General features: G+C 39.9%; 1 protein-coding gene across 9 annotated transcripts in view; it reads right to left on the bottom strand.

Annotated features, from left to right (window-relative positions):
- The window catches only part of HPS3 (HPS3 biogenesis of lysosomal organelles complex 2 subunit 1), a 40,190-nt gene that overhangs the window by 12,799 nt on the left and 1,805 nt on the right, over positions 1-25,586 (bottom strand). For 8 of the 9 annotated variants that reach the window (XR_006609119.1, XR_006609120.1, XR_006609118.1 and 5 more), the window contains exons 2-10: positions 18,998-19,489; positions 18,029-18,200; positions 17,838-17,923; positions 15,496-15,688; positions 10,025-10,106; positions 7,282-7,436; positions 3,888-3,996; positions 1,213-1,394; positions 169-349 (exon numbers count right to left, since the gene is read on the bottom strand). Coding sequence is in view for 5 of the 9 variants with exons in the window: in XM_045088504.1 (XP_044944439.1) it covers positions 169-349; positions 1,213-1,394; positions 3,888-3,996; positions 7,282-7,436; positions 10,025-10,106; positions 15,496-15,688; positions 17,838-17,923; positions 18,029-18,200; positions 18,998-19,489 (1,652 nt within the window). In the remaining 4 variants the exon portion in view is untranslated. The remainder of the gene's footprint in view (positions 1-168; positions 350-1,212; positions 1,395-3,887; positions 3,997-7,281; positions 7,437-10,024; positions 10,107-15,495; positions 15,689-17,837; positions 17,924-18,028; positions 18,201-18,997; positions 19,490-25,586) is intronic. The other variant, XM_004755503.3, reaches the window with a different exon arrangement.

Here is a 25,586-nt window from a genome sequence, read left to right as displayed (position 1 = left end):
GGATTATTAATGAAGAAAAGGACATTTCAATAACCTTTTTAGGAAAAAAAGAAAATAATCCCAAAGAAAAGCATTTGAAACCTGACTTCTAAACAGTATCACATAAAATAAATGGCTAAAATGAAAAGTTAGGAAGATTAATATAAGTAAATAGAAAACCATAATCACTTCACTTAATTCTTCATCCAGGTTTTCATAAAGTGAATGATTAAGGTAAAAGATTAGTCCCCTCTCGTATTTCTGTGATCCATCCTCTAGTAGCCAGTCTGCTCGGGCTAAAACTTCAGCCATAGACAAACCAGACATCTTATAATATGGTAAGGCGAGGTGGGAATACTGGGTATCAAGCCTAAAGGGAAGGAAGTAAAAAAAAAAACCCTCAAATTTGTCATTTTTAGAGCCTGGATGTCTAACACATTTTGATAATAAAATAGATAATGCTTTCCAAAGACATAAATCTCAAAATACTCTTCTACTGCCATATGTCGTTGGAACAAGTTCTGAGTTTTATTCTGTAAAGTCATTCTAATTAACACAGTTTCTTTTTGCCTGCTCACAATAAAAATAGAAAAATAACTCATTAAGTGAATTTAGGATTTATAATGTGGCTCTAAAATAATGGTGTTGATAGGAAAGAAAAGTCTATTTTATTAATTTATAATCATTCCCATGGGTCAAGTAAGCCTTTGAAATAATCATATACAAAAAAATCTATAAAGTCCATTCTCAAAAATAAAAACCACTATTCATCCCACTCCTTTTCTGAACTCATAAAAGCACTGACTACAAAGATTAAAATCCCAGACCACCAAAATAGTATCTCTCTTTTAAGGCTAACAGGCAATAAACCAGTAATAATGCCTGTCTCTGAGATTTTCATGGTCATGAGCAGGTCCTGAAGACCTGAAAGAAATTTAGTTCCTAAATTAAGCAGAGGGAGACTCAGGAACTGGAGAGTCATTGTTTGTCTAATAAATTGTAACTCCTTGAAGGCAGGAAACAGTCATGTTCACCTTTGTGGCTCTAAGCTTAGCACAGTACCTGGCACACAGTACGTGCTCAATAAATGTGTATGGAATACATGAAGAAATGAACCACTTCCCCTCAAGCATTCCCCCATTCATCAGATAGCTACCAGCAATGGGAAAGCTGGCACCTATACCCAAAGCTCCAGATGGCTTCTTTAACAAGTTTCCAAGAAGCATCACCAACCTGCTGTAGCAGTCTCCAAGGTGCCCACAGCTTTCTTTAAATGCTTCCAAGAGCTCCGCTTTTTCTCCAGGTTCCAAATTATTGGCATCCATCAAGGCAGCCCTCACTAACAGGTGAGCCTCGCTAAGAAGGTGGATACAGCTCTGGGTTTTTGCAGTCTTATAGGTATTACTGTAGTCTACCTGAAACAAACAAACAAAAAAGGCCAGCCACTAATATTGCTGCAGAAAGACACCCGCAAGTTTCCTGGTTCTTAAGAATATCTAGACGGGGCACCTGGGCAACTCAGTGGGTTAAGCCTCTGCCTTTGGCTCAGGTCATGATCTCAGGGTCCTGGGATTAAGCCCTGTATCAGGCTCTCTGCTCAACAGGGTGCCTGCTTCCACCCCCGATGCCCCTGCCTGCCTCTCTGCCTACTTGTGATCTCTCTCTGTCAAATAAATAAATAAAATCTTAAAAAAAAAAAAAAGAATATCTAGACATTTTGTTAGTAAAGTTCATATTTAGACAGATTAAATCATAAAAGACTAAAAAGAGGTTATTTATCATTTGGATAGGCCTAGCTGAGGTGTTCTTTTCCCTCACAATCCATGAACCAGTTTAATACATACCTGATTGTAAACATTCCCTTGTTAAATCGTGCTAATCACTAGAGAAGGTACAAATAACGTAATACTAATAATACTGTTAACTTAGCAATATTTGGATCACAGTTCAATAAGGCTAACAAACATCTGAAACAGCTAACTTTTTAAAGTTTTATGATTGAAATCTTTCTTAAATTTAGACTGAGTATGCTTCCCTTATTGTAGTTTCAGTCAGTAAATTTAGGCTCTACTTGGTCTATTTCTGTAACCCACCGTGGGCTTATTAAAATTATCACTAGTTAATCTGAGTCAATCAGTATTTTCAGATTCCAGCAAACAAATCATCTACATGAAGTTTTAAGACTTTCCATTAAGCAAGATTAAAAGGACAGGGCAAAGCTGATATAATTATCGGCATTAAAATGCCAGGGACAAAACACGCAAAACCTTGACTTGATGATCAAAATTAATATCACCAATAAGGGCACAGGCGTCATGTGTCTCCTGGTGTAACACCCTGAGAAAGACACAATGTTACCTGTGCAATGTTCTGGCTGAGAATGAGCATGCACAACCTGAATCTAAACAAGAAAATATAAATAATAAAAATTTTAAAAAGGTGGAGGGGCATAAATTTATTTTCAAAAATGTCTATGCCATTAAAAAAAAGTCTATGAAATTATTCTATATGAAAGAAGGTCAAGGAGATATGACAATTATATGTACCACCTGATGTTAGACTCAGCCCTGTACTGGAGAAGGGAGATGCTAGCGAACTGACAACATTGGAATACGCGTCCCATATTTATTCATTTATTAAGCATTTCACGGTACTTCAGTGATGTAAACAAATACCCGGATTGTAGGAAACACACAATGAAGTATTTAGAGGCATCAGGCTCTGATGAATGCAAATTACCTTCCAATGGATCGCAGTGTGTCAGGGAGGGGGTGTGGGAGGGTGTGTATGCCTTTAGAAAGTACAAGAGCACAAAAAAAAGAGAGAAAGAGAGAAGCAAAAGGGGTAAAATGTTGATTATGAGTGAATCTGCGTGGAAAATATACAGGGTTTTATTTCTACTATTCTTAACCCTGCAACTTTTCTGTAAGTTTGAAATTATTTAATTTATTTATTTATTTATTTATTTAATTTTAAAAGAAAGAGTTAAAAAAAAATGCTAGTGATGAATGGGCAGCTGTCGCTCTTAGAAAAGGTAGAAGGGTGCCCCCACCCCCCACCCACCCCGGGCCACTACCCACAGGACAATGAGGCAGGTGCGCAGGGCCCTGAGACAATCTGCTAATATTTCAGAGTGAGATGGGGATAAATGATCTAAGATTTCTCTCACCTCCATTTCCTGGTTCTCTTTGTTAGGGTTGAAAGTAAAGGTCAAAGGCTATTTATGTTCAGACTGGTTAATCGATCCTCTTTGGAGGGTGGGTATGAGTAAGTCAGTCTTATTTTAGTGAAGGGAATTTCTACTGGCTCCTCAAATGTCAGGAGCTGTGAAAATGAGAAGGTGACTGAAGATCCACACTCTGCGTTCAGACAGCCTGCAAGCTGGTGAGCTGTGGCATTCTGAATGTGTGATGATTAGAATCAACATCTGGTCATGACTTTGACTCTAAATTTCTACCAATAAGAACTGCAAGTATGAAAGGGACACCTGGGTGGCTCAGTCGGTTGACCTAACTGCCTTTGGCTCAGGTCACGATTCCAGGATCCTGGGATTGTGTCCCGCATTGGGTTCCTTGCTCAGTGGGAAGCCTGTTTCTCTCTCTCTCTGCCTCTGCCTGCTTGTGCTTTCTCTCTCTCTCTCTCTGACAAATAAATAAATAAATAAATAAAATCTTAAAAAAAAAAAAAAAGGATTCAGGATCCAATAGAGTTTTTGGGAAACCTGGGTGGCTCAGTGGGTTAAGCATCTGCTTTCAGCTCGGGTCATGATCCCAGGGTCCTGCTCAGCAGGGCGCCTGCTTCTATCTCCCCCTCTGCTTGCTGTTCTGCCAACTTGTGCTCTCTCTGTGTCAAGTAAATAAAATTTAAAAAAACAAAACAAAACAAAACTGGAAGTGTGAAAGGAGTACCATTTCTTTGTACAGTTGCACTGGTGAGATCGTATCCACAATATACAAATTCCACCCAGCCTCAGCTACAGGAGGTGTTTTAAGCTTACCACTGGTTCCTTTTCTAGAACTGAAAGCAAAACAAAAGATGAGAATTACAAGGTAAGACACAGAATTAGTATATGGTAATCTTAAATACCTAAGAAGAATTATGCAATCATTTGCATGAGTATTTTCTTCAGTGATTAGCTCTACAGTGGATTTTTATTCTTTAGTTCACAACGCTACATAGCTCTACAGCATTTAAAATTCGACAACTCTCATGCACTGGTAAACCAATTGCTTCCAATTCACTCCACAAGAATTCTTAAATGGGCAAAATGCTCAAAGAACAGGCAAGACCCCTCAAACGGAAGAGAGACTTGGCTGTGAGAGTGCCTGTGCCCACTGTCTGTCTTGCACATGGCCTTCAGGAGTGCCGCTTGCCTTATGCCACCGATCTAAGCAGAAGCTGCAATAGAACACTAGGCTAAACACTTGAGGCTGCTGGGGAAATGCAGAACACATACATAACCATGGTCCACTTCAAGCACTCTCTTAGCTCTGGCTTTCATTATGTGATGCATTTTCTTTAGCATAAGATCTTTTTAAAATGCAGACCTCTGACCAATGAAACTTTCAAATAGACTAGAAGTTTTTTAAAAAATCATTTAAAAATAGAATTTTTAAAACTGTCCAATGACAAAAAATGTTAATAATTCGCAAGACAGTGAACTGTTCTTCCTCTTGCCAGAAAGCTTTTAGAATTAGTCAGTCTCAGGCCATTCTGTACATGCTCTGAGTGACTGGTTACCCAAATCAACCTCTGATTATTCCTGTTGGTGGGACAAAGCACAGGCACAAAAAAATGTGAAAAAGCAAAAACTCATGTTAAAAACAAAAACTGTTGTTTGACTCGAAATACAACTCCTCCTTGACTTACAATGAGGCTACCTCCCAATAAAGCCAAGAAAAATTGAAAATACCATAAATCAAATACACCTAACCTCCTAGACATCATAGTGAAGGACCCCAGGTCAGAACTATAGTATAGCCTATAAGTTTTAACATTCTTTTTATGACCAGCTTATGCTAACTGAGAAACTGTAGCTAGCTGACGATAGATAAGGGAGTCAGCAAGCAGCATAACAGGATAACGAATAGCGAAAATCTGTGTTTAACCCGGCTGTTTCTGGCTTCTGTATAATAATGCTTCTAATGCTTTGCGAAGAAATGAAAAATTGCTTAAACCCTCAACTCTAAGGAGCGGGAGGCTGGCTGAGGACAAAGCGAAAGCTGGCGCCTTGCACCCCCCCCGCCTTCACCCACTCCCCTTGGTAACATGTGTGACATTTCACAGGCACCCCTGACTGCCCTACAAGAAGAGCAAATGGTTATCTTGCAGAGATCACAGTCCTGCAAGGCAGGAGTCTCTCCTGGTTTACAAATGTCCTTGAGATTTACAACAAAGAAGTAGCCTTATCAATAGCTCAATTTCCAAAGACACATAACTCAGTTTCTCAAGCCCTAACGTCACCCTCCCCTCCATAAAAAACCGAAGGAGATGGAGGTAGAAGGAAAAGTAAATAAAGTTAAATTTCTTTTAAGACCTAAATCTCACTAACAAGGACATTTGATAGCAGGAATGTAACATTCCACCAGGAGACTCCCAATTGTCTTTATGTTAGTGCCTCATTAGAGGGAAAGTGGCCTTGGCTTGATAGTAACCAGGCCTTCAATATCCTGATAGTGCTTTCATTCGCATGCGTGGGCTAATCGGCCAGTTCTGCTTCTGTAAGATTGCTTTGTCTGCTTTCGCGCGCGGTCCCCTGACCCAATTCACTGACGCCAAGTATGCCTGTTCAAACTGTCAACCAATCAGCTCAGCCCCACCCGAAACTTGTTTGTACCTGTCTATAAAAATCCTGCACTACCCCAGCCGGGTGTGCTCAGCTAGCAGGAGCTGCTGACCACCCGCAGGCGCCTGCGTAACAATAAAGAACCTCTTGCTGTTTGCATCCAGTGGCAGTGTTGGATTCTTGGGTAAGGGGATCCGCGGGTCTTTCAATAGCTTAGCCTAGCCTACCCTAAACTTGGCTCAGAACACTCACAGAAGCAATCATCTAACACCAAGCCTATTTTATAATAAAGTGTTGAATATCTTACGTAATTTACTGAATACTGTACAGAGTGAAAAACAGAATGGTTTTCTGGGTACAGGATGGATGTGAGTGTATTGGTTGTACACCCTCATGATCATGTGGCTGCTGGGAGCTGCCTCTGCCACTCTGTAGCATCACCAAATACCATACCACAGGTTGCTAGTCAGGGAAAGAGCCACATTCAAAATCTGAAGTACAGTTTCCAGTGAATAGGTATTGTCTTCAACCCCATTGTGAAGTTGAAAACTTGGAAGTCAAACTATCTAAGTAGAGAACTATCTGTACATTACCTGCTTCTCTTCCCCCGGAATGGATTTCTTTCCTGATTAAATTATTCATAGGGGGCGCCTGGGTGGCTCAGTGGGTAAAGCCTCTGTCTTTGGCTCAGGTCATGATCTTAGGGTCTTGAGATCAAGCCCTGCATCGGGCTCTCTGCTCAGCAGGGAACCTGCTTCCTCTTCTCTCTCTGCCTGCCTCTCTGCCTACTTGTGATCGCTGTCTAATAAATAAATAAATAAATCTTTTAAAAATAAATAAATAATTCATAGGAGAACACACAAAGTATCAACCTCATCCTCATTGTCATCTAATTCCTACCACTAAGTTCACAGAACAGGAAATGTTGTACAGACGCAGAACTAGTCTAGAACTAAGCGTTTAATTCCAAACAACGTAAAAGCAGAAAATCTAAGAGTCAACCAGAGATTAGTGTTATCAAATGCAACTTTAAGGTCGATCAGCACATATCTATATACCATGAATGTGCTTTAAGGTAAGAAATGCAGTACTAATTTCTTTTGAATTGAAATACCAGGAAATAATACCTGGATAAAAATGTAACTACTGGAAGGTCAAAGAAGAAAAGAAAAAAAGTAGTAAAGAGCCTTGTAGTCTGGATTAGCTTTAGAGGCTCTGTCTTTCCTATTAATTACACCAAAGAGCATGTCCTTTAGCTTATCTCAAATACCACAGATTATTACTGAAACTATTTTATAATTCATTATCTTCTAAAATTCCAAGGTTAATATAAAGGATAGTATGGAGATCACTAGGACCTTCTTTTCCTTCTCTGGAAAAAAAAAACATAGACAAACCATCTAATCATTCAAAGTTCTGATTTTTAAAAAGATAAACTAGGACACACACAGAATATACCAGTAACAATGCATTCCAGAAACGTTGGCAGGAATGGACGGAAGTGTGGGGATGCTTACAGAAGCCTCTTAGGTGATTCTCTTCTTTCTGGAACAGCCTCAGGGTCTGCCTTGGTCAAAAGTATGAGGTGGTTTTTAAAGTGACAGATGGCTTTCAAGCCTATGAAAAGCTGTATTCTTAAAGCACAGACATCCATACTGACAGGTGGGCAAGCCTAGTGAAGGAAACATCACAGATTTAACCAAGAAATAAAGGTACAGGAACTTTAACCTTCAAAAGTCAGTCTGTTTATTTGTCCTGCTCCCCTGCCCACCCCCTCCAAAATAAAAAATCTGAATTCCTATTCTTATCAGAGGAGGAAGTTGTTCTGTCCAAAGTTATGTAACCAACTACCTATTTCATGTGTGCCTGCCGAAGAGCTACTCAGTATTTGCTGACTGAGTGAGTGCGGGCAGCGGGTGCTCTTGAGCTCTCGAGGCTGTGGGAACTCCTGTGTGGCTGACAGAGCAGCTCTCGGAGCACAGCTGTGGGCTCATAACCTGCTGGAGAGATCCCCACTGACAGTGGGCTGGTTCAGGGACATGACACAATGTGGTTGCTAGGAAAATAGACACTATCAAAGGTCATTCTACTGCACAAAGAGAAATCAATGGTTTCTAAGTGGATGGGTGAATAGAAGATAAATGCTTGCTCTGATGGCCTCTCACTGCTAGCTCCTTAGGTGGGCACATTGCCTGGAATGGATGACCGGCTGAGTGTGTCAGGTAAACGGAAGGAAATACTGGACCAGGAACAGGCTCCTGTCCCCGTAAGGGAGCACTATTCAAGTAGAATGGGTAAGATAATAGAAGCACTCTTTCTGGGAGCTCACAAAATGATGCTGCCAGGCCTGTGCCCTCTCGTCCATTAACACTATTTTGGTTCTGAGTCATCTTCATTGTCCTTTTGTATAACTGAGGAAACCCTTTCATCTATTTTTTTGTTCCTAAGAATAGATGAGATGGCCTTAACTAGTGCTGAGGAATCAGGCTCTCAGAGGAAGGAGAGGAAAAATGTACACTTTGGACATCCTGAGGTCGTGAAATCTTTCTCAGACACCACGGCTTGCAAAGTCTGAGTTGGCAAGAGGCTACACGTGCGCTGGTTCAGGTGGTATCTAGCATTTCAGAATGATAGCGTTGCAGGAAAGGGGGAGCCATGAGGTGTGATCATCACTGTCCTTCCTTCTGCCACCTGCAAGAGGACAGGCCTCAAGGGCAGCTTCCCCCACCAGCAGGCTGCCCATCTCTCTTTTTCTCGCCCTTCCTCTCTTCCTTGTTCCCTCCCTCTGGTTTTAGGAGACACTGAGAAGACCTACAACACGATTTAATTTCAAATGCAGATTGAACCTACCTCAATCCATGATGTACCCCTCACTCCAGCATCACCACTTATGTTAGGCCTATGTCTTTCTTAGGTTTGAAAAATAGAAAACAAAAAAGCAAAGCAAGGTGTTGGGAGGAGGGAGGGACAAAGAATCTGTTCGCTTTCCATTTTCACTAGGGAAATAACCTTTATTTCTAAAATATACTCTTGAAGAGGCAATGTGTGTATCTTAAACACAGAAAGGCATGGGGAAGCTGTGAGTTGGGTTTCTCAAGAGGCTGAAGGTAAACAGTATGCCTGGTCAGCAACAGAAAGCTATACACAGCCCATTGCATGAAAGAGTTACAGAGAACTCAGATCACGTGAAATGCTATCACATGTCACAATTTGGGTGACCGTGATAGTGGAAGAGGACCTCAGACATATTAAACACTACAAAGCAACCTAACCATCAGTACTGACCACTTACTTTTCCAGGAAAAGGTGTTTCAGGTGCCAGATAGACATTAACTTATAAAGTATAGACCATAATGGGGCTCCTGGGTGGCTCAGTAGGTTAAGTGTCTGCCTTTGGCTCAGGTCATGATCCCAGGGTCTTGGGATTGAGCCCCGTTTCTCCCTCTCTCTCTCTCTCTCTCTCTGCCTCTGGCCCTGATCATGTGCTCGCTGTTACTCACTCTGTCTCTCAAATAAATAAATAAAATCTTTACAAAAAAAGTATAGGCCATCATAATTTGGAAGTTTCCTGCAGCATGTTGCTTTATAATAAATATCCATTCAAGTAGTTTATACCTGAGAAGTGGAATAGCATCTGATGCATATCACACAAAGGATCAGTATATTTCTGAGAACAGAAATTCAAGGTCAGAAAATAGAGAATTTCATCATAAAACTGCCTATGGTTATTTTGTGGTCAAGAGCTCTTCAGAGAATAAGCATATTAGTTCTCACTCAAAATGAGGTTAATAATCTAGCACATCCATTAACTCTCAGTTTAAGACGATAGAAATATATCATAGGCATATCTGGTAACAGTAGAAATCAATTCTTTTCATGTGTTTGTGTCCTTGAACACACAGAGTTCTCTAGTGCTTTGTTAATAGCTATATACAACTGTCACCAGTATTCCCATTAAAAAAGAGTAAAATTGTAGTATACCATAGTTGTAAAGTACTCTCTCTGAAATTACCCTGCACATATTCTTTACCAAATTTTAAAAACTTTGCCCTTCACCTAAATTCTTAGTGAAATGTTTTCAAAGTAATCTTAAAAAGTGTCACAAAATGCTTACTACTTTATGTCCAAAAGTTCTGCTTTGATAAACAAGACCTTCAGACCTCTAACAATCATCAGTTTAGACCCAAGAGCAAAGCTGTAAGCATTCCTGTACCCCTTTTTGATCATAAGACTTTACTGTCATCTAAAACCAGTTCTAACCTTCAGGGTGGTGTCCACGTATGGATCCTCCTCACGAGCTGCTGCCGCACTGCACCGCACTGTGAAACACTGTAGGTTGTTGCTAAGGAACAGGAGAGACACAACTGAGCAGAGCAGAGGCCAATAATCAACATGCCCATAGTTGGGAGGAGTTCACACAGGCAAACAGAGTAATGGTGGGTAGGGAAGACCCCCCAGCATTTGACGATTAGTCTGCTTTTTAACAAAGAGAGCACCTCCGAATCCCCATAAAGTGGTCCCCATAGTCCCTACCTCAGCCCTACTGAACCATGATCTCTAAGAGCTGAATCTAGACATGTATAATTCTACAAAGCTCTATGTGTGGCTCTGTTGTACATGCCTCATTAAGAACCATGGATGTGGGTCAATATCTCATTTTACAGACAAAACGATGTCCCAAGGAGCTTCCCAAAGCCCAAGTTACAAAGAGGTGACTATAGAAGTCAAGATTAGAACACAAGTTCCTGACTACTATCTCTATCCCACTCATCTCAGGATGTATTTGAGCCTAGATCAGGCTGGATAACATACTTAGATTATGCAAACACATATCTGATGGTAGAACTGAAAATTATAGACTAGCTGAAGGAGTCTTGAGAATTATCCACTCCAGAAGCTTGTTTTAAAACTGAGGGCATGGAAGTCTTATGACTGGTCTAAGACATCTCTGGAGGATGGAGCCTAATTAGACCCCAGGTCTTCTTACTCCTCACACTCCTCTAGCTCTTTCTACAACCTCAGGCTGCTTCTGCACTGTAAAATGACCTAGAGACCGCACAGTCAGGGCACAATAGATGCCTGGTGACTAGTGGATAAATCAACACTCCAATATGGACATTAAAAAGTTAACTGGGCACCTGGGTGGCTCAGTGGGTTAAAGCCTCTGCCCTCGGCTCAAGTCATGATCTCAGGGTCCTGGGATTGAGCCCCTCATCAGGCTCTCTGCTCTGCAGGGAGCCTGCTTCCTCCTCTCTCTCTCTCTGCCTACCTCTCTGCCTACTTGTGATCTCTGCCTGTCAAATAAATAAATAAAATCTCTTAAAAAATAATAAAAATAGTTAACTTAGAAATTGCTACAAAACCCATCTTATAGCAGGTTCACGGGAATAATTTTTCCCCCACAGGAATAATAAAAACAAATTAAAAAGTTGGAGAATTAAAAATGAACTATGTTGAAATAAAGCAAACCTAGCACTGATCTTATAATAGAAGAAATACTTCTTTTTTTTTTTAAGATTTTATTTATTTGACAGACAGAGATCACAAGTAGGCAGAGAGGCAGGCAGAGAGGGGGGAAGCAGGCTCCCTGCTGAGCAGAGAGCCCAATGAGGTGCTCCATCCTAGGACCCAGAGATCATGACCTGAGCCGAAGGTAGAGGCATAACCCACTGAGCCACCCAGGCACCCCTAGAAGAAATACTTCTTGGCACAGTCAGTTAAGAGTCTGCTTTCAGGGTGCCTAGGTGGCTTCCCAGGTTAAGCGTCTGCCTTCAGCTTAGTAATGATTCCAGGGCCTTGGGGTGGATGCCCCCTACCCCCACCCCAGCAGCAGGCTCCCCACTCAATAAGGAGTCTGCTTCTTCCTCTCCTTCTGCCCCTCCCCACAACTTGTGTGTGCACACCTGAGCTCTCGCTCTCAAATAAATAAATGAAATCTTTTTTAAAAAAATAGAAGAAATCCTTCTTTATAAGGAAGGCATTCTGATATTTCCACAGTTGGGAGACTTTGCACAATGTAGGTACGATGTATCACTCAGGGGGTTTTTTCTCTGCTTTGGGGGGTTTCCACTGCAGCCTCAGCTCATTGCCATCTCTGTCCATTCCACAACATTCTAGGACATGACCTCTAGAGTCATGATAATCGCTAGAACAATAGAACCACCACTTAGAAATCTAGAATAGAGAGTTAGCACCAGAAAGTAAAAATGAATAGAAGGGACTTTGAGATGGTGAGAAGCAAAAAAGCACCTATGCAAAGACAGGTAAGAGTAGCTATGACCATAAAGATAAATGAGTAGCAGATTCCAGAGGTTAAAAAACTGGTCCTCTGACTCACTTCCACCTACAGTAACCCAGCTGCTGGCTATTGCTAAAGTACTAAGCAGCAGTACAAGAGAAGAATAAAGTGAACTGAAGTGTGCTGGCATGAAAAGATGCCCAAGATACGCTGCTAAGTGAAAAAGCAAGGTGCTGAATGGTGGATGTCATATGACCCACTTCTATAAAACCAATCATAGTAGTAAGTGCACTGTTTTTTAAAATAAGTTGGGTGAATATACACCCATTGTTCTTTTTAAAGATTTGATTTATTTGAGAGAGAGAGAGGGTGAGAGAGAGTACAAGCAGAGGGAGGGGCAGAAGGAAAGGGAGAAGCAGACTCTCTGCTGAGCAAGGAGCCCGATGTGGGGCTCGATCCCAGAATCCTGGGAGCATACCCTGAGCTGAAGGCAGAGGCTTAACCAACTGAGCCACCCAAGTGCCCTAAATATACGCCAATTGTTGACATGGTGAACTCGGAGGACTAGGATTATTAGTGGGGGAGGGGAGGGGGGACTTTCCTATTTAAGTATTTCTATAAGGATGACATTTTACATGATTTTATATTGTTCTTAGATTCTTCAAAAAAAAAAATTTCCTTTTTTTTTTTTTTTTTTAAAAATACCAGCCTCTAAGGAACTTTTCAAGACAAACTTACAGGTCAGGATATTTCTAAAACATGTATTTACTGGGTAAAATAATATGCAAAAAGTTCAACAAATATAGGATTTTTAAAATAGGGGTGAGGATCTTTATTAAGAATCTGAATTTACATATAGCAACTGCTATTCTAATGTCTAGTGCTTCCATGGTCAAGTTAAGGGTGTCAGAATGTATTCTGGTGCTGATATTAAGAAAAGCTTCAATAATTTCTTACCTGGAGACAGGCAAAATACAGTCTCTTCAAATCACCATAACTGTGTTTTCAGGACTCTACATTCTAAACTAAATCATGACTTATATTTAAGAAAGAGGGGGGAATAAGTTTAGGGAATCAAATCACTAAATTCTCAGTGTCCTTTACATCTATGCAATCAGAGAAAAGATTAATAGACTTTTGCATCAATATTTTGGGAGAGAAATTAAAACTTTACTCTTTCTCCTTCTAGTTTTTCCTTGGTTTCTAAGATGCTGTATGTAGTTCCTTAGGTTCTTTTGCATTCTTGAAAATCCTTTTGTTCTTTCTCTCCTCTCCTAAACATGACCTTCACCAGAGTTTAGTTTTCCAACTACTTTTCTCTGCTATACACTCTTGGGGCCATGCTCTCTATTTGGACAGTCAGCTCTTTCTTGATGGTAATAAAGCATCTACGTTTCCCTTTCTTTTCTGATCTTCAGTTCTGTGTCCAAAAGCCTACATAACATTTCCTCTTGATACTCCCTAAGCGCCTCAAATTCATAAACCAAACTTCTCTTTCGCCCCACACTTTGCCAGCCTCTACTTTCATAAAAGCAGCCTCAACACTCAGGCGGGGTTTCCTCATGCCTCCGCCATTCCCACCATCCCGACAGACAAGAAGTCTGACTTTCTCTTGCCGAAGCCTCTTCCAACCATTCTTCCTCATCCTCTCACTGCTGTAGGCCCTGGTTATCCTTCCCTGAACCATTTCAATACCTGATTTACCTGTGTTTAATCCATCCTGCATAAAAGCTACAACTAATTTTCCTAAATGAATGCTCTTATCATATCACTGTTATCAAAAACTTAAAGTCCTTAAAATTCAAAGCCTTGAGCTCTCTCCCAAGCATCATTTGTACCACTTCTCTGCATTTCAGCTTCTTCATAGTTAAAGAACATCACTATATACAACACAGAAACTGAGACTAGCTACTTCCACAGTGTTCACTTAGGAAACACATAATAAATAGCATTTCTCCCTACACCAAACAGGAGGAGAGGGCAGCAACTACATGATGAGTGAGTGGCGAATCTTCAGGGGAATATTATGATGTCTGAGTATACTCTAGCACCTGCTGTAGTTACTGATACTACCACTCAGGTGGAAAAATTTAAAAATCACTGCCCTCTAAAATTAGTTATTAGATGCTCCTACAATACTAGACATAGCCTTTGTTTATAGTCTTCACTCTATCTATAATGCCCTTCTCTTCTAATCTACATCTCTAGATTCTAACTAGCTTTTCTCACTCCAAGCACAAAAAACTTCCCTGTATGACTCAGACAGAAGTAATTTCTCTCCTCAAAGTGCCTACATCACTTTCACGAAGTCTAAAGATATTTGTCACAAATCCCCTAGTGTCTGTGCCCCCTGTCTGCATCTCTGGCCTTATTTCACGTTGTTGCTTTAGAAAGCAGATGGTGTACCTTATTCAAAGTGCTTGGCCAGAGGGCCCAATGCAGTGTCTTGCACATAACCAAAGCTCAAAAAACAGGAAACAGAACCAGAAGCATTGGTTAGGGCTGAGATAAAAGGAAGTGAGATTAAAATCCTACTCAGGAACCCAAGTTACATGCCAGCATATTAGGGTAAGGCAACTCAAAAGGCATCTGCCTCCAATTAGCCACATGACCTTGCCAATCCCAACCTCTGGTTTATTTCCCCATTTGTACTAATCAGAGGGTAGTCTTTCTGGCTCCTTCACAGTTCTAAACCATTATGAAAAAACTCAACTCACACAGAAATGATAGGGCAGCCGAGAAAATAATTTAAAAATCTAAAAAGAAATCCAGAGATGTCCTGACTGGCTCCACTGACTTTTCATTAAAACTCCCTATAAAAGTTTTCCTCACAAAGACCCCTATCCAATCTAAGAAAATAAAACAAAGGCAAAACCAGAATCTAAATCTTTGACATTGAAAAGGTAGGTATGGGGGCACCTGGGTGGCTCAGTGGGTTGAGCCTCTGCCTTTGGCTTAGGTCATGATCTCAGAGTCCTGGGATCTAGCCCTATATCAGGCTCTCTGCTCACCGGAGAGCCTGACTGCCCCCCCTCTCTCTGCCTGCCTCTCTGCCTACTTGTGATCTCTCTCTCTGTGTCAAATAAATAAAAATCTTTAAAAAAAAAAAAAAAGAAAGAAAGAAAAGAAAAGGTAGGTATGGGCCATCAAAAGACAAATATACCCCGTTAATTTATAACACTATATATCAGTTCATACAATTCTAATTTATTTTGTTAAAGATTTTATTTATTCATTTGTCATAGAGTGAGTGAGAGCATAAGCTGGGGGAGAGGCAGAGGGAGAGGGAGAAGCAGGCTCCCCGCTGAGCAGGGAGCCCAAAGGGGGATTCTATCCCAGGGCCCTGGGATCATGACCTGAGCCAAAGGCAGAGGCTTAAACGACTGATCCACCCAGGCACCCCCATACATTCTTAAATTCTCTGATTTAAGAAGCAACCCAAGAATATGCAGAATAAGTGACTCCAGGTCCAGCAAGTAACACTATAACATACCTTGCGATGACATGCAAAAATTGTGGTGTAAGCACTGCCTGCTGAGACTTCTCAGGATACTGGTAAACTGACATTAATTCAACAGATTTGACAACCATGTAGAGATAGCCCACGTGAGGTAATGAGAAGAAACAGAAGAGACTCAGCAACTCTTTTTCCTGAGACAAATTTTTTCTATCAGAAGTAAGGGAACCTGCATGAAAAAAATGGGGGGGGGGGAACCCATGAAATCAGTAAATAAAGGAAATCAATATCTTAACTTTTCTAAGGAAAAGAGTCTATCAGGGGATAACCAAAGAGTTGTTTAGGGAAAACTGCTCTTTATAGAAGAATGCCGGTAGGAAATGAAAAGGGAGTGATATAATTAAAATATCACTTTTTGCAACCCCTAATAAATTAACAGATTTAGGTAATAATCATCACAAGAAGAGTCACCAAAAGAGTCAGTACCTTCCAACAGAAGTCAGCACTACTTGTGCTACCAAATCATCATCTTCATAATCATCTCCACCATCGGCATCTAATCAAGACTTAGTCTAGACCAGCATTGTTGACAGAAATATAACATGAGCCACATATGTAATTTCAAGTTTTTTAGTAATCACATTTTGAAAAGTAAAGAGAAACAGGCAAAATTTTCATAGTATATTGTATTCACCCAATATATCCCTATTACCATTTCAACAAGCAGTCAATAAAAAAATTAATGAGATCTCTTATATATATATATATATATATCTGTACTAACTCTTCAAAATATGGGGCACCTGGGTGGCTCAGTGAAAGCCTCTGTCTTCAGCTCAGGTCATGATCCCAGGGTCCTGGGATCGAGCCCTGCATCAGGCTCTCTGCTCAGCAGGGAGCATGTTTCCCCCTCTCTCTCTGCCTGCCTCTCTGCCTCCTTGTGATCTCTGTCTGTCAAATGAATAAATAAATTCTATAAAAAAATTTTTTAAATGGTGGGAATTTTACCCTTAACAATGTATTTCAATTTAGATTAGTCACACTTCAAGTGCTGAACAAGAGCTGGTAGGTAATGGCTACCAAAGTGAACAGTATGGCTTTAGATCAAACTACCAAGTCACAGGGAAATATAGGAGATACAGGAACATGTTAAATGACACTGTGGGGACTCAATTAGCAAAATTCAGATTATGGGAAATTCTACGGTATTAGTCCAGCACATTGCTACTGCAAAGAGAGAGAAAGGAAGAAGCCATTAGTAGTTGACCCCCTAACCTGGCTCTGGGCCCTCTCTGGTCTCCAACTTTGCCTCACGACCCTCTCTGCCTAGCTCTACCTCTCAGTCTTGCTTCTCTCAGTTCCTCAAACATAAGATTCTCTCTCTACCAAATCACCTTTGTTGCTTCCTCTGCACCCAACCATATTTCCAAATCAGCACTGATTCACTCTTCAGATCCTCTTTCCTAGGAAGCCTTTCTTGACCCCTAAATGAGGTTAGTATCTTTGCTATAGGCTCTCAAGGTAGGGTTCTTTTCCCACAGAGCACTCATTTCAGTATGTAATTATATACTCGTTGATAATAATCAAATAATTATTTGATTAATGTCTGCTTCCCCCACGCCAAGACAATAAGCTCCACGAGTGCAAGTACTTTGCCTACTTTCCTCATTATTGGTTCCCTAGCATTCAGCACAACACCCAAAATACTAGGTAATAAATGTCTACAAAAAGAAATAAAAAATTAAGGGAGGTTTATCTTTATCTAAAGATGTTAGGCAGGCCAGGACTAAGTACAGAACCTAATGGCAAATTCTCAGTCTTGGCTGCCCACTGGTTCCAGGGGAGCATTTAAAAAACTAATGATGCCCAGGCACTGTAGTTGATTAATTAAGTCAGAATCTCCAATATGTAAAACCTGGGCATCAGTATTTCTTAAAGCATCCAAGTAAGCCCAATGTGCAACAAGGTTGAAAACCACTGCTCTGAATGAACTTCCCATTCAGTCAACATTTTCCCACCTTGCTCGCAAGACCATCAAACAAAGCTTTGTCACATACCCAGCTAAAAACCCCCAGCTAGGACAAGGCTCCAATTTCCCTTTTCGGGCCAAGTAACCATTTCAAAAAAGAGAAATGTGTTTTGCCTGTCATGTCCTCTCCATGGCTTCTCCTAAGTAGACACAACTTCCCTTTCTAGTGCTCACAGGAGCAATATTTAGCATTATTTGCTAAAGAACTTGGCATTATTCACCACAGAACCTGTCCAAGGGCAAAGGGAGACTCAGCAGAAGAACCTAATGTATTCGCCATTATCAGTCTCCCTTCCCAGGCCAGAGCCTTTTCAACTCACTGCACTGTAGAAATGCGATCCTTACTTACCTGTTTGGTAAATGGGTAGCAGCTGAAGTGAATGTAACTTGATGTCATCAGAAAAGACATAGGAGGAAATATCAGGAGCAAAACGTCTGCGAGTTTAAAAAGAGAAAGAAAGAGGAAGAGATCTAATTTCCATGTACTTCTATGCAGGTAAATAGATCTTAAAGGCTAGTGAGTGAAAAGCGTTGTAATACTTATAGAGCAGATGCTGAACATGGTAATAGTTTGTTTTTTCATCAGCTAATCCAGTGGACTCCAGTGTAACAGATATTCCAGATTGGCTACTTTTTTCCCCGAGAAGTTCCATGGGCTTTTGACAGATAACAAAGTCATCTGACTCAAGCTGCAAAGTTTCATTGTTGACATCTTAAAATATAAAATTTGAGAAAAGAATTTAATAACTCCAAGTACTACTTGAATGAAAATTAAATTTCACAATACCCCAGACCAATTAAATAAACATATGGTAATTTTATTTATTCACACACAGACATCTCATATATTTGCAAGGCACTATGGTTTTGAAAAGCCTTGGCCCATCCTCATTTTTTCCTCACAACTAATAAAGTACAACAGGATATTACCATCCCAATTTTTTACATGAGGAAGTTGAAACTCAGAGAGATTGGGGCACCTGGGTGACTCAGTGGGTTAAAGCCTCTGTCTTCGGCTCAGGTCATGATCCCAGGGTCCTGGGATTGAGCCCCGCATGGGGCTCTCTGCTCAACGGGGAGCCTGCTTCCCCTCTCTCTCTGCCTGCCTCTCTGCCTGCTTGTGATCTCTCCATCTCTGTCTAATAAATAAATGAAATCTTAAAAAATAAAAAAAAGAAACTCAGAGAGATGGTATTCCTAACCCAAGACCATTCAACTTCTGAGAACTGGGGCTAGAAACTCGTCCTAGCTCTTCCATTAATTCTATTGACGAGTATATGCTGAAACACACTGACATGCTACAGAGTACATAAACCCAAATCCCATGTATCAGGAATAACTGAATCTACAAATAATGTGGCTTGGTGATATATACACATAAGTGTACATATACGCACATACTATACACACACACACACACACACACACACAATCACCCCTCAGAGATTGCCAGAAGTAAGGATTTTCTCTACATCTAAGATAAGAAAGCAACCTAAATTCATTATTTACCTTCTGTCTGTTTCATTGAATTGTTGGTCTTATGTGGCTGGTGGTTAACACTCTCTCCATTTTTAGGGTCTGACTCCAGTTTTAGTATTAAGACTTCTAAGTCTGACATGAGAGCAACATAACCAACACAAAAAGAAATTTCAACAGGAATGATATTATCTATGTGTATAATTAAAGAACGTTCAAAGTCCAATATTGAGAATTCTTCATTAATGATCTGATACTTCAAACTAAATAAGACTAACTTATTGGAGCAACCAACAAGAAGGTCTCCTTTCACTGGACAACAGGAGATGCACAAGGGGGCCTCAGAAAGCGGCATTTCAACGATAGACATCTGGTCTTTGTAGGTTTCACTGAAAGGTGCCTCCACATTGTGTCCAACCATTCGGATACACACGCGACAGTTTTCAGTCCTTTTACTTCTCCAGTTCACATAGGCACGTAGAAAAGTAGCTTTGTTTTTCTCCTCAATTGTTGCCAAATAGTCTCCTGAGAATGAAATAGAGTATACTAAGAATTTTTCATTAGAAATAACCACTTACTGTGTGCCATGAAAAGGAACTATTAGTGAATCCTAATGTGACTGGCTGAATTGAAGACTGACGAGAACAAAACCCTAATTAATAGGATCTTAGGTATATTTTTAACTGACATTAGGCATTTAGGCTCCAAAATAAATCTCTCCCCATCATATCTTAAGATAATCTATTAATTATTCATGCAGCTTACACAGAAATTGTACATATTCCTTATATTAGCCCTGAGTGTTTCCTGCAGCTCTGAAACCCCTCTTCCCACAAGTCGCACCTTCATGTCAACTCTGAGAAGTAGCCTAAAGCTATACAAAGTAAATGAAACTTAAATCCAAGTTAATTTTACCTTATTTGTTGATTTTATTATATTGTTTAAATTATAATTTTATGGTTACTCTCTGTTGTGAGAAATCAAAAGCTGTGAAGAGATGCCAGATGAAAAGCATAATCTTTTTCCTGCAGTCCGATTCGTGAGGAGCCAGCGTTAACAACACAGAGCTCGTTATGGGCCCTTATACCTTTCTCTCATATAAACATGGACTGTAGACTAGTGTTTTGTCTTTTTTTCCCCACCAAAATGGAATCACACTGAAAATATTTAACAATTTACAACTTCAAAAAATTACTAATAAATCTTAACTCGCCAAGTCAATACATGGGTATCTAACATTGTTTTATTGAAAATTATCTGCATATCCTATGTATCCTATGTGCCATAATTTATTCAACAATTCCCCTATTAATATATATTCAGGGTTTTTTGCCACTATACTTCATGCTGTAATAATACTATACCTATGTATTTATCTTCTAGAGGTTTGTTTCAATGGCATAGAATCCCAAAAGTGAAAAATGTTGGGCCAAAAGGCAGGTATGTTTTAAATCTCAAGATATTGCCAGAATCTGGGGTGCCTGGGTGGTTCAGTCGTTGGGTGTCTGCCTTCATGCGGCTCAGGTCATGTTCCCAGGGTCCTGGGATGGAGCCCTGCATCAGGCTCCCTGCTCATTGGGAAGCCTGCTTCTCCCTCTCCCACTCCCCCTGCTTGTGTTCCCACTCTCACTCTCTCTGTGTCAAATAAATAAACAAAATCTTAAAAAAAAAAGATATTGCCAGATTCTATCACAATTACATAATAGGAACTCATGTTACCAGCAGAACTGTTTGAACATGCTCATTTCCCCATATCCTCACTAGCACTGACTCAGTGTGATGGGGAAACAACTATGATTATTATAATGCATATTTTCCAGACCATTTCTAAAGCTGGCCATCTTTTCCCATGTTTATCAACTATGTATGAGTTCTCTTCTGCAAGTATCTACTTTATTAGGATGTTTGACTTGTTTTCTTATAAGAAATAGCAGCTCTCCGGGTAAAAGTGATATTAATCTTTGTTTGGTCATGAATAGCAAATTGTTTTTGGTAATCTATTCTCTGACATTTGATTTCGCTTATGGCATCTTTTACCATAGTAAAAGAGTCAGATATGCATATAGTCAGACATAATATCGTTTGCTCCTTGGCCTCTGGGTTTCCTAATTGGCTTAGACAGTATTCTATGCCCTCCAAATTATATAAATATACTCTTACATATTCTATTTTAGTGGCTTTTTTATTTAAATTCTTCATGTTTAGACTTTGACGGAAAGGTAAGACAAGGTTTTTTTCAAATGTAGAACACACTGTTTACCAACATTATTTGCTATAAATAAGCCCTTTTCCAATGAACTGAAACCGAAACACCAAGCTGTCAGCATAATGACTTCCCATATACTAATGCAGCAAGCAGGCAGTCAGTCCCTTTTCCACAAACACTCTCTGGGCTGGCCAGGTTCCCTCCTTGTCCGAAATGAGCCAGCTTTCCAGAAAGCCACCTTCTCTTGATGCTGGTCCCTTTGATACCACAGAAATGGAGTTGCTCCTGTTCATTCCCTGGATATCGTGGCAAAACACCTAACTGTACCCTACAGGCTCCATGAATTTGCTCACTCTGTTCCAGAGAAGCAGTTTGGATGGAGTCAGGTCAAAAGATCCCTTGCTGCCTTCTATCTTCCTAAAATTTCCTCAGTAAATAATTTTTTTAAAATTTTTATTGTGATAAAATATACATAATGTAAAATTTTACCATTTTCACCATTTTTGAGAATACAGTTCAATAGTCTGAAGTATATTCTTATTGCTGTTCCTGAATCACCATCATCCCTCTCTAGAACTTTTTCATCTTCCTCAAAGCACTGTATCCCTTAAACAAGAACTCCTCAACTCCCCCACCCCCAGGCTCTGGCAATGACCATTCCAGGTTCTGTCTCTATGAATTCACCCACTCTAGATACCTCATATAAACTGAATCATACAATATTTCTTCTTTTCTGTCTGGCTTATTTCACTTAGCATAATGTCTTCCAGGCTCATCTGTGTTGTAACATGTCTCAGGATCTCCTTCCTTTTTAAGGCTCAATAATATTCGATTTTATGTATATACCACATTTTATTTATTCATGTTTAAGGACACTTTGGTTGTTTTCATGTCTTGGCTATTATTAATAATGCTGCAACGAACATGGGTACAGAGATGCTTATGCCACATTTTGTTTATCTTTTCTTCAGCTAAGGGACATTGGGGTGCTTCCACTTCTTGGCCCTCATTTAAAAAATTTGTACATGGGGAGTGCCTGGGTGGCTCAGTGGGTTAGGCCTCTGCCTTCGCTCAGGTCATGATCCCAGGGTCCTGGGAACAAGACCCGAGCTAGCGCATAGGGCGTTCTGCTCAGCAGGGAGCCTGCTTCCCTTCCTCCCTCTGCCTGTCTCTCTGCCTACTTGTGATCTCTGTCTGTCAAATGGATGAATAAAATCTTTTAAAAAAATGTAAATTAAAAAAAATTTGTACAAAGATGTACGAATATCTGCACAAGCCCTTGCTTTGTTTATAGACTTCCAAGAGTGAAACTGCTGGATCATATGGTAATTAATTTTTGAGGACCACCGTACTGTTTTCCACAGCAGCTCTATCATTTTACATTCCTGCAGTACGCAGGGTTTCCAATTTCTCCACCAATGTTTGCTATTTTCTTTCTTCTTGTAAATAATAGCCATCCTAATGGGTATGAAATGGTATCTCATTATGGGCTTGGTTTGCATTTCCCTGGTCACTAGTGATGTTAAGCATCTTTTCATGTGCTTGTTGGCCATTTGAAGAAATGTCTATTTGCCCCATTTTGAAGAGGCTTTTGTTGTTGTTGAGTTATACGAGTTCTTTATATATTCCGGATATTAATCTCTTATTGGATATATGCTTTGCAAGCATTTTCTCCCCTTCTGTGGATTGCCCATTCAATCTGTTGTTAATGTCTTAGTGTCTTTTATAGATGTATGAAGGTTTTTAATTTTGATGACATCCAATATACTTTATTCTTTTGTTGCCCATGCTTTGGTGCCATATTCAAATTAGTAAATGAATTTTTAAAACTAAGAATATTTGTTTGGTTAAGTAAAATATTTTTCATCCATTTATAAACATATACCTATTTCACTGATAAAGGCTATTTATCATTTAATATATATAATCTACAAACTGTAAATAGTGCCTTGTATGTTTTCAGATTAGTTTTATAACGATGCACTAGAATTTGCTAAAGTAAGTGTGTTTACCTGACAAGTATTATGGTCAGAGATTTAGAATTCTCTCTGTTAATCTTCACAACAAACCTTCAAGATATTATCTCATTCTCCATGTTATAGATCAGGAATCTGAGGCTCAGACAAGCTAGGTAACTTGCCTAAGGCAACACAGCCAACAAGATAGAGCTGGGACTTAAACCTGGATCTGGTTAGTTGGAAAGCTGATGCTCATTCCCCAATTATGCTATTTCTCAAAATGTTAAAAAGGAGATATAAGTCTAGAGGATTCTAGAGGTTATGGCTCTTTATGGAGGTTCTCTTTATGGAGGTTCTATTAACCTCTTCTGGAGGTTAATAGCTCTTTATGAAAGAAACTTTAAAAATTTTTTAATTTATTTAAACAAACAAACAAAAAAAACAACAGTTCACCTATTTCTCCCACTGCTCCCATCTCACCTCTTGCAACCATTAGTTTTTGTTTTTAATTTTTTAGATTTTACATGTAAAAAAACCATATGGTATTTGTCTTCTTCTGACCGACTTATAAATTTTTTTTAAGCATTATATATATGGTCAGGGCTTTATTCTACTTACTTTCCAACAGCTTCTGTCTTCATTAAGTAAATTTAAAAATCATTCTCATATTTATTCTTAAACTGAGATTATTGATTTTTTAAAATAATAAACTTCCTTTTATACAGCAAGATCATAAACCTGGCTAACACTAATACCAGTTAAAGGAAAAGGTTGCTCCTATGACAAAACTAACATCAGAAGGTAGAAATAATATGCAACGCATTCAAAATATGTTTTATGGCTCTAGAAAAGTAAAGAAGACAGTAGGGTTTGGGGGAATGTAATAGACAGAGTCACTTAAGACTCTTGTGCTAGGGGCGCCTGGGTGGCTCAATGGGTTAAAGCCTCTGCCTTCAGCTCAGGTCATGGTCCCAGGGTCCTGGGATTGAGCCTGCTTCTTCCTCTCTCTCTGTCTGCCTCTCTGCCTACTTGTGATCTCTGCCTGTCAAATAAATAAATAAAATCTTTAAAAACAAAACAAAACAAAACAAAAAAAACAGCCATGTGGTCTTGTCCTCCTAGCCCAACCACCTTCAGAAACCCCATAAACAAATGTCCTGTACCAGAGCTCTCCACACTGCACTCAACCCTGGCCACCAGGTCTTTCTCCTTTGAGAGCAGTGAGTTCTCAGGTCTCCTTTTCCTTACTTCACACACAAAGCCTAAATGAATTTTCCATTACTGATGATAATGTTAGAGCCCTCTATCCTTCAAAATTTCTACCTACTTTCTTTCTCCCTAACGCCTCCAAATTTTATAAAGGAGAATAGCATCCTGCTAATTAGAGATTTTAAAAAATGAAAATATTGGGCGCCTGAGTGGCTCAGTCAGTTAAGCATCTGCCTTTGGGATGAGTCTGCTTCTCCCTCTGCCCCTCCTCCCACTTGTTCTCTCTCTCAAATAAATAAATAAAATCTTAAAAGAAAAGAAAAAAGAAAGGAGAGGAAAGGAAGTATTTTCTACTTGGGTAAGAGACTTGCAAAGCAGTTACAGTAAATATAAATGACTGATATAAGATTCATTCTGTTTCTGACAGGGGGAGATTTATTACAGAGAAAGACATTGGGCTCATAGAGCCAGAATCCCTGTGTCTAAATTACTGTGGATGGGAGGAAAGAGACCAAAGAAAAAGCTAGCTGAGAAGTGGAAGACAAGTTATCTGGCTATCAGCATAGCTAGGAGTCAGCTATGTGTGGGTTAATAGAAGCTGTACCCAGGGGTTATACCCAGTCTTCAAGCTGAGGACTCAGAGTTACCCTTGAGCTGTCTGACTCATGCTAATGCCATAGCACATGACTCCTGAACTTTCTTGAGGACAGCCAACTTGAGTATAAAAAGTCTTTGTTTTTAAGGCCTCATTAATAAGGTTACCATGCTACTTACTGCCTACAGGAACCAGTATGGCACTAGGTCAGTGGTTCTGAATCTTGGCTAAATATCAGACTCACCCCAATGCTGGGGCATACCCCAGGAAACCGACAGTTTCTCTGTGGTTGTGGTCCAGGCATTAGCATATTTTCAAGCTCCCCCAGGTGATTCCGAAGCACAGGTAGTGATATCAAGGATCCCAACAATCACTACTACTGATGGGGAAGAAAACTAGAGGTTCACCTAATGTCTGCCACTTCCAAATCTAGAATAATTGTCTGCTTAGAAGAATGGGGCAGATCATGTAAATATGTCTGTCTCTCTGTCTCTGCCTCTCTCTCTCTCTCCCTCTCTCTCACACACACATACACATCACACCTTGAGACTGGTGAGTTTGCCATTCAGTAGAGCTCTTGAAGGCAAGAACTTCCATGTTTAAAAGGGGGGTGGGATGGGGAAAACCACCAATATTGACAAATGATTGAGAAGT

The sequence above is a fragment of the Mustela putorius genome, unplaced genomic scaffold, assembly GCF_011764305.1.
Source record: "Mustela putorius furo isolate JIRA1106 unplaced genomic scaffold, ASM1176430v1.1 tig00003834_pilon_pilon_pilon, whole genome shotgun sequence".
Classification (NCBI taxonomy): Eukaryota; Metazoa; Chordata; class Mammalia; order Carnivora; family Mustelidae; genus Mustela; species Mustela putorius.
This window is presented reverse-complemented; position numbering and strand designations above follow the sequence as displayed.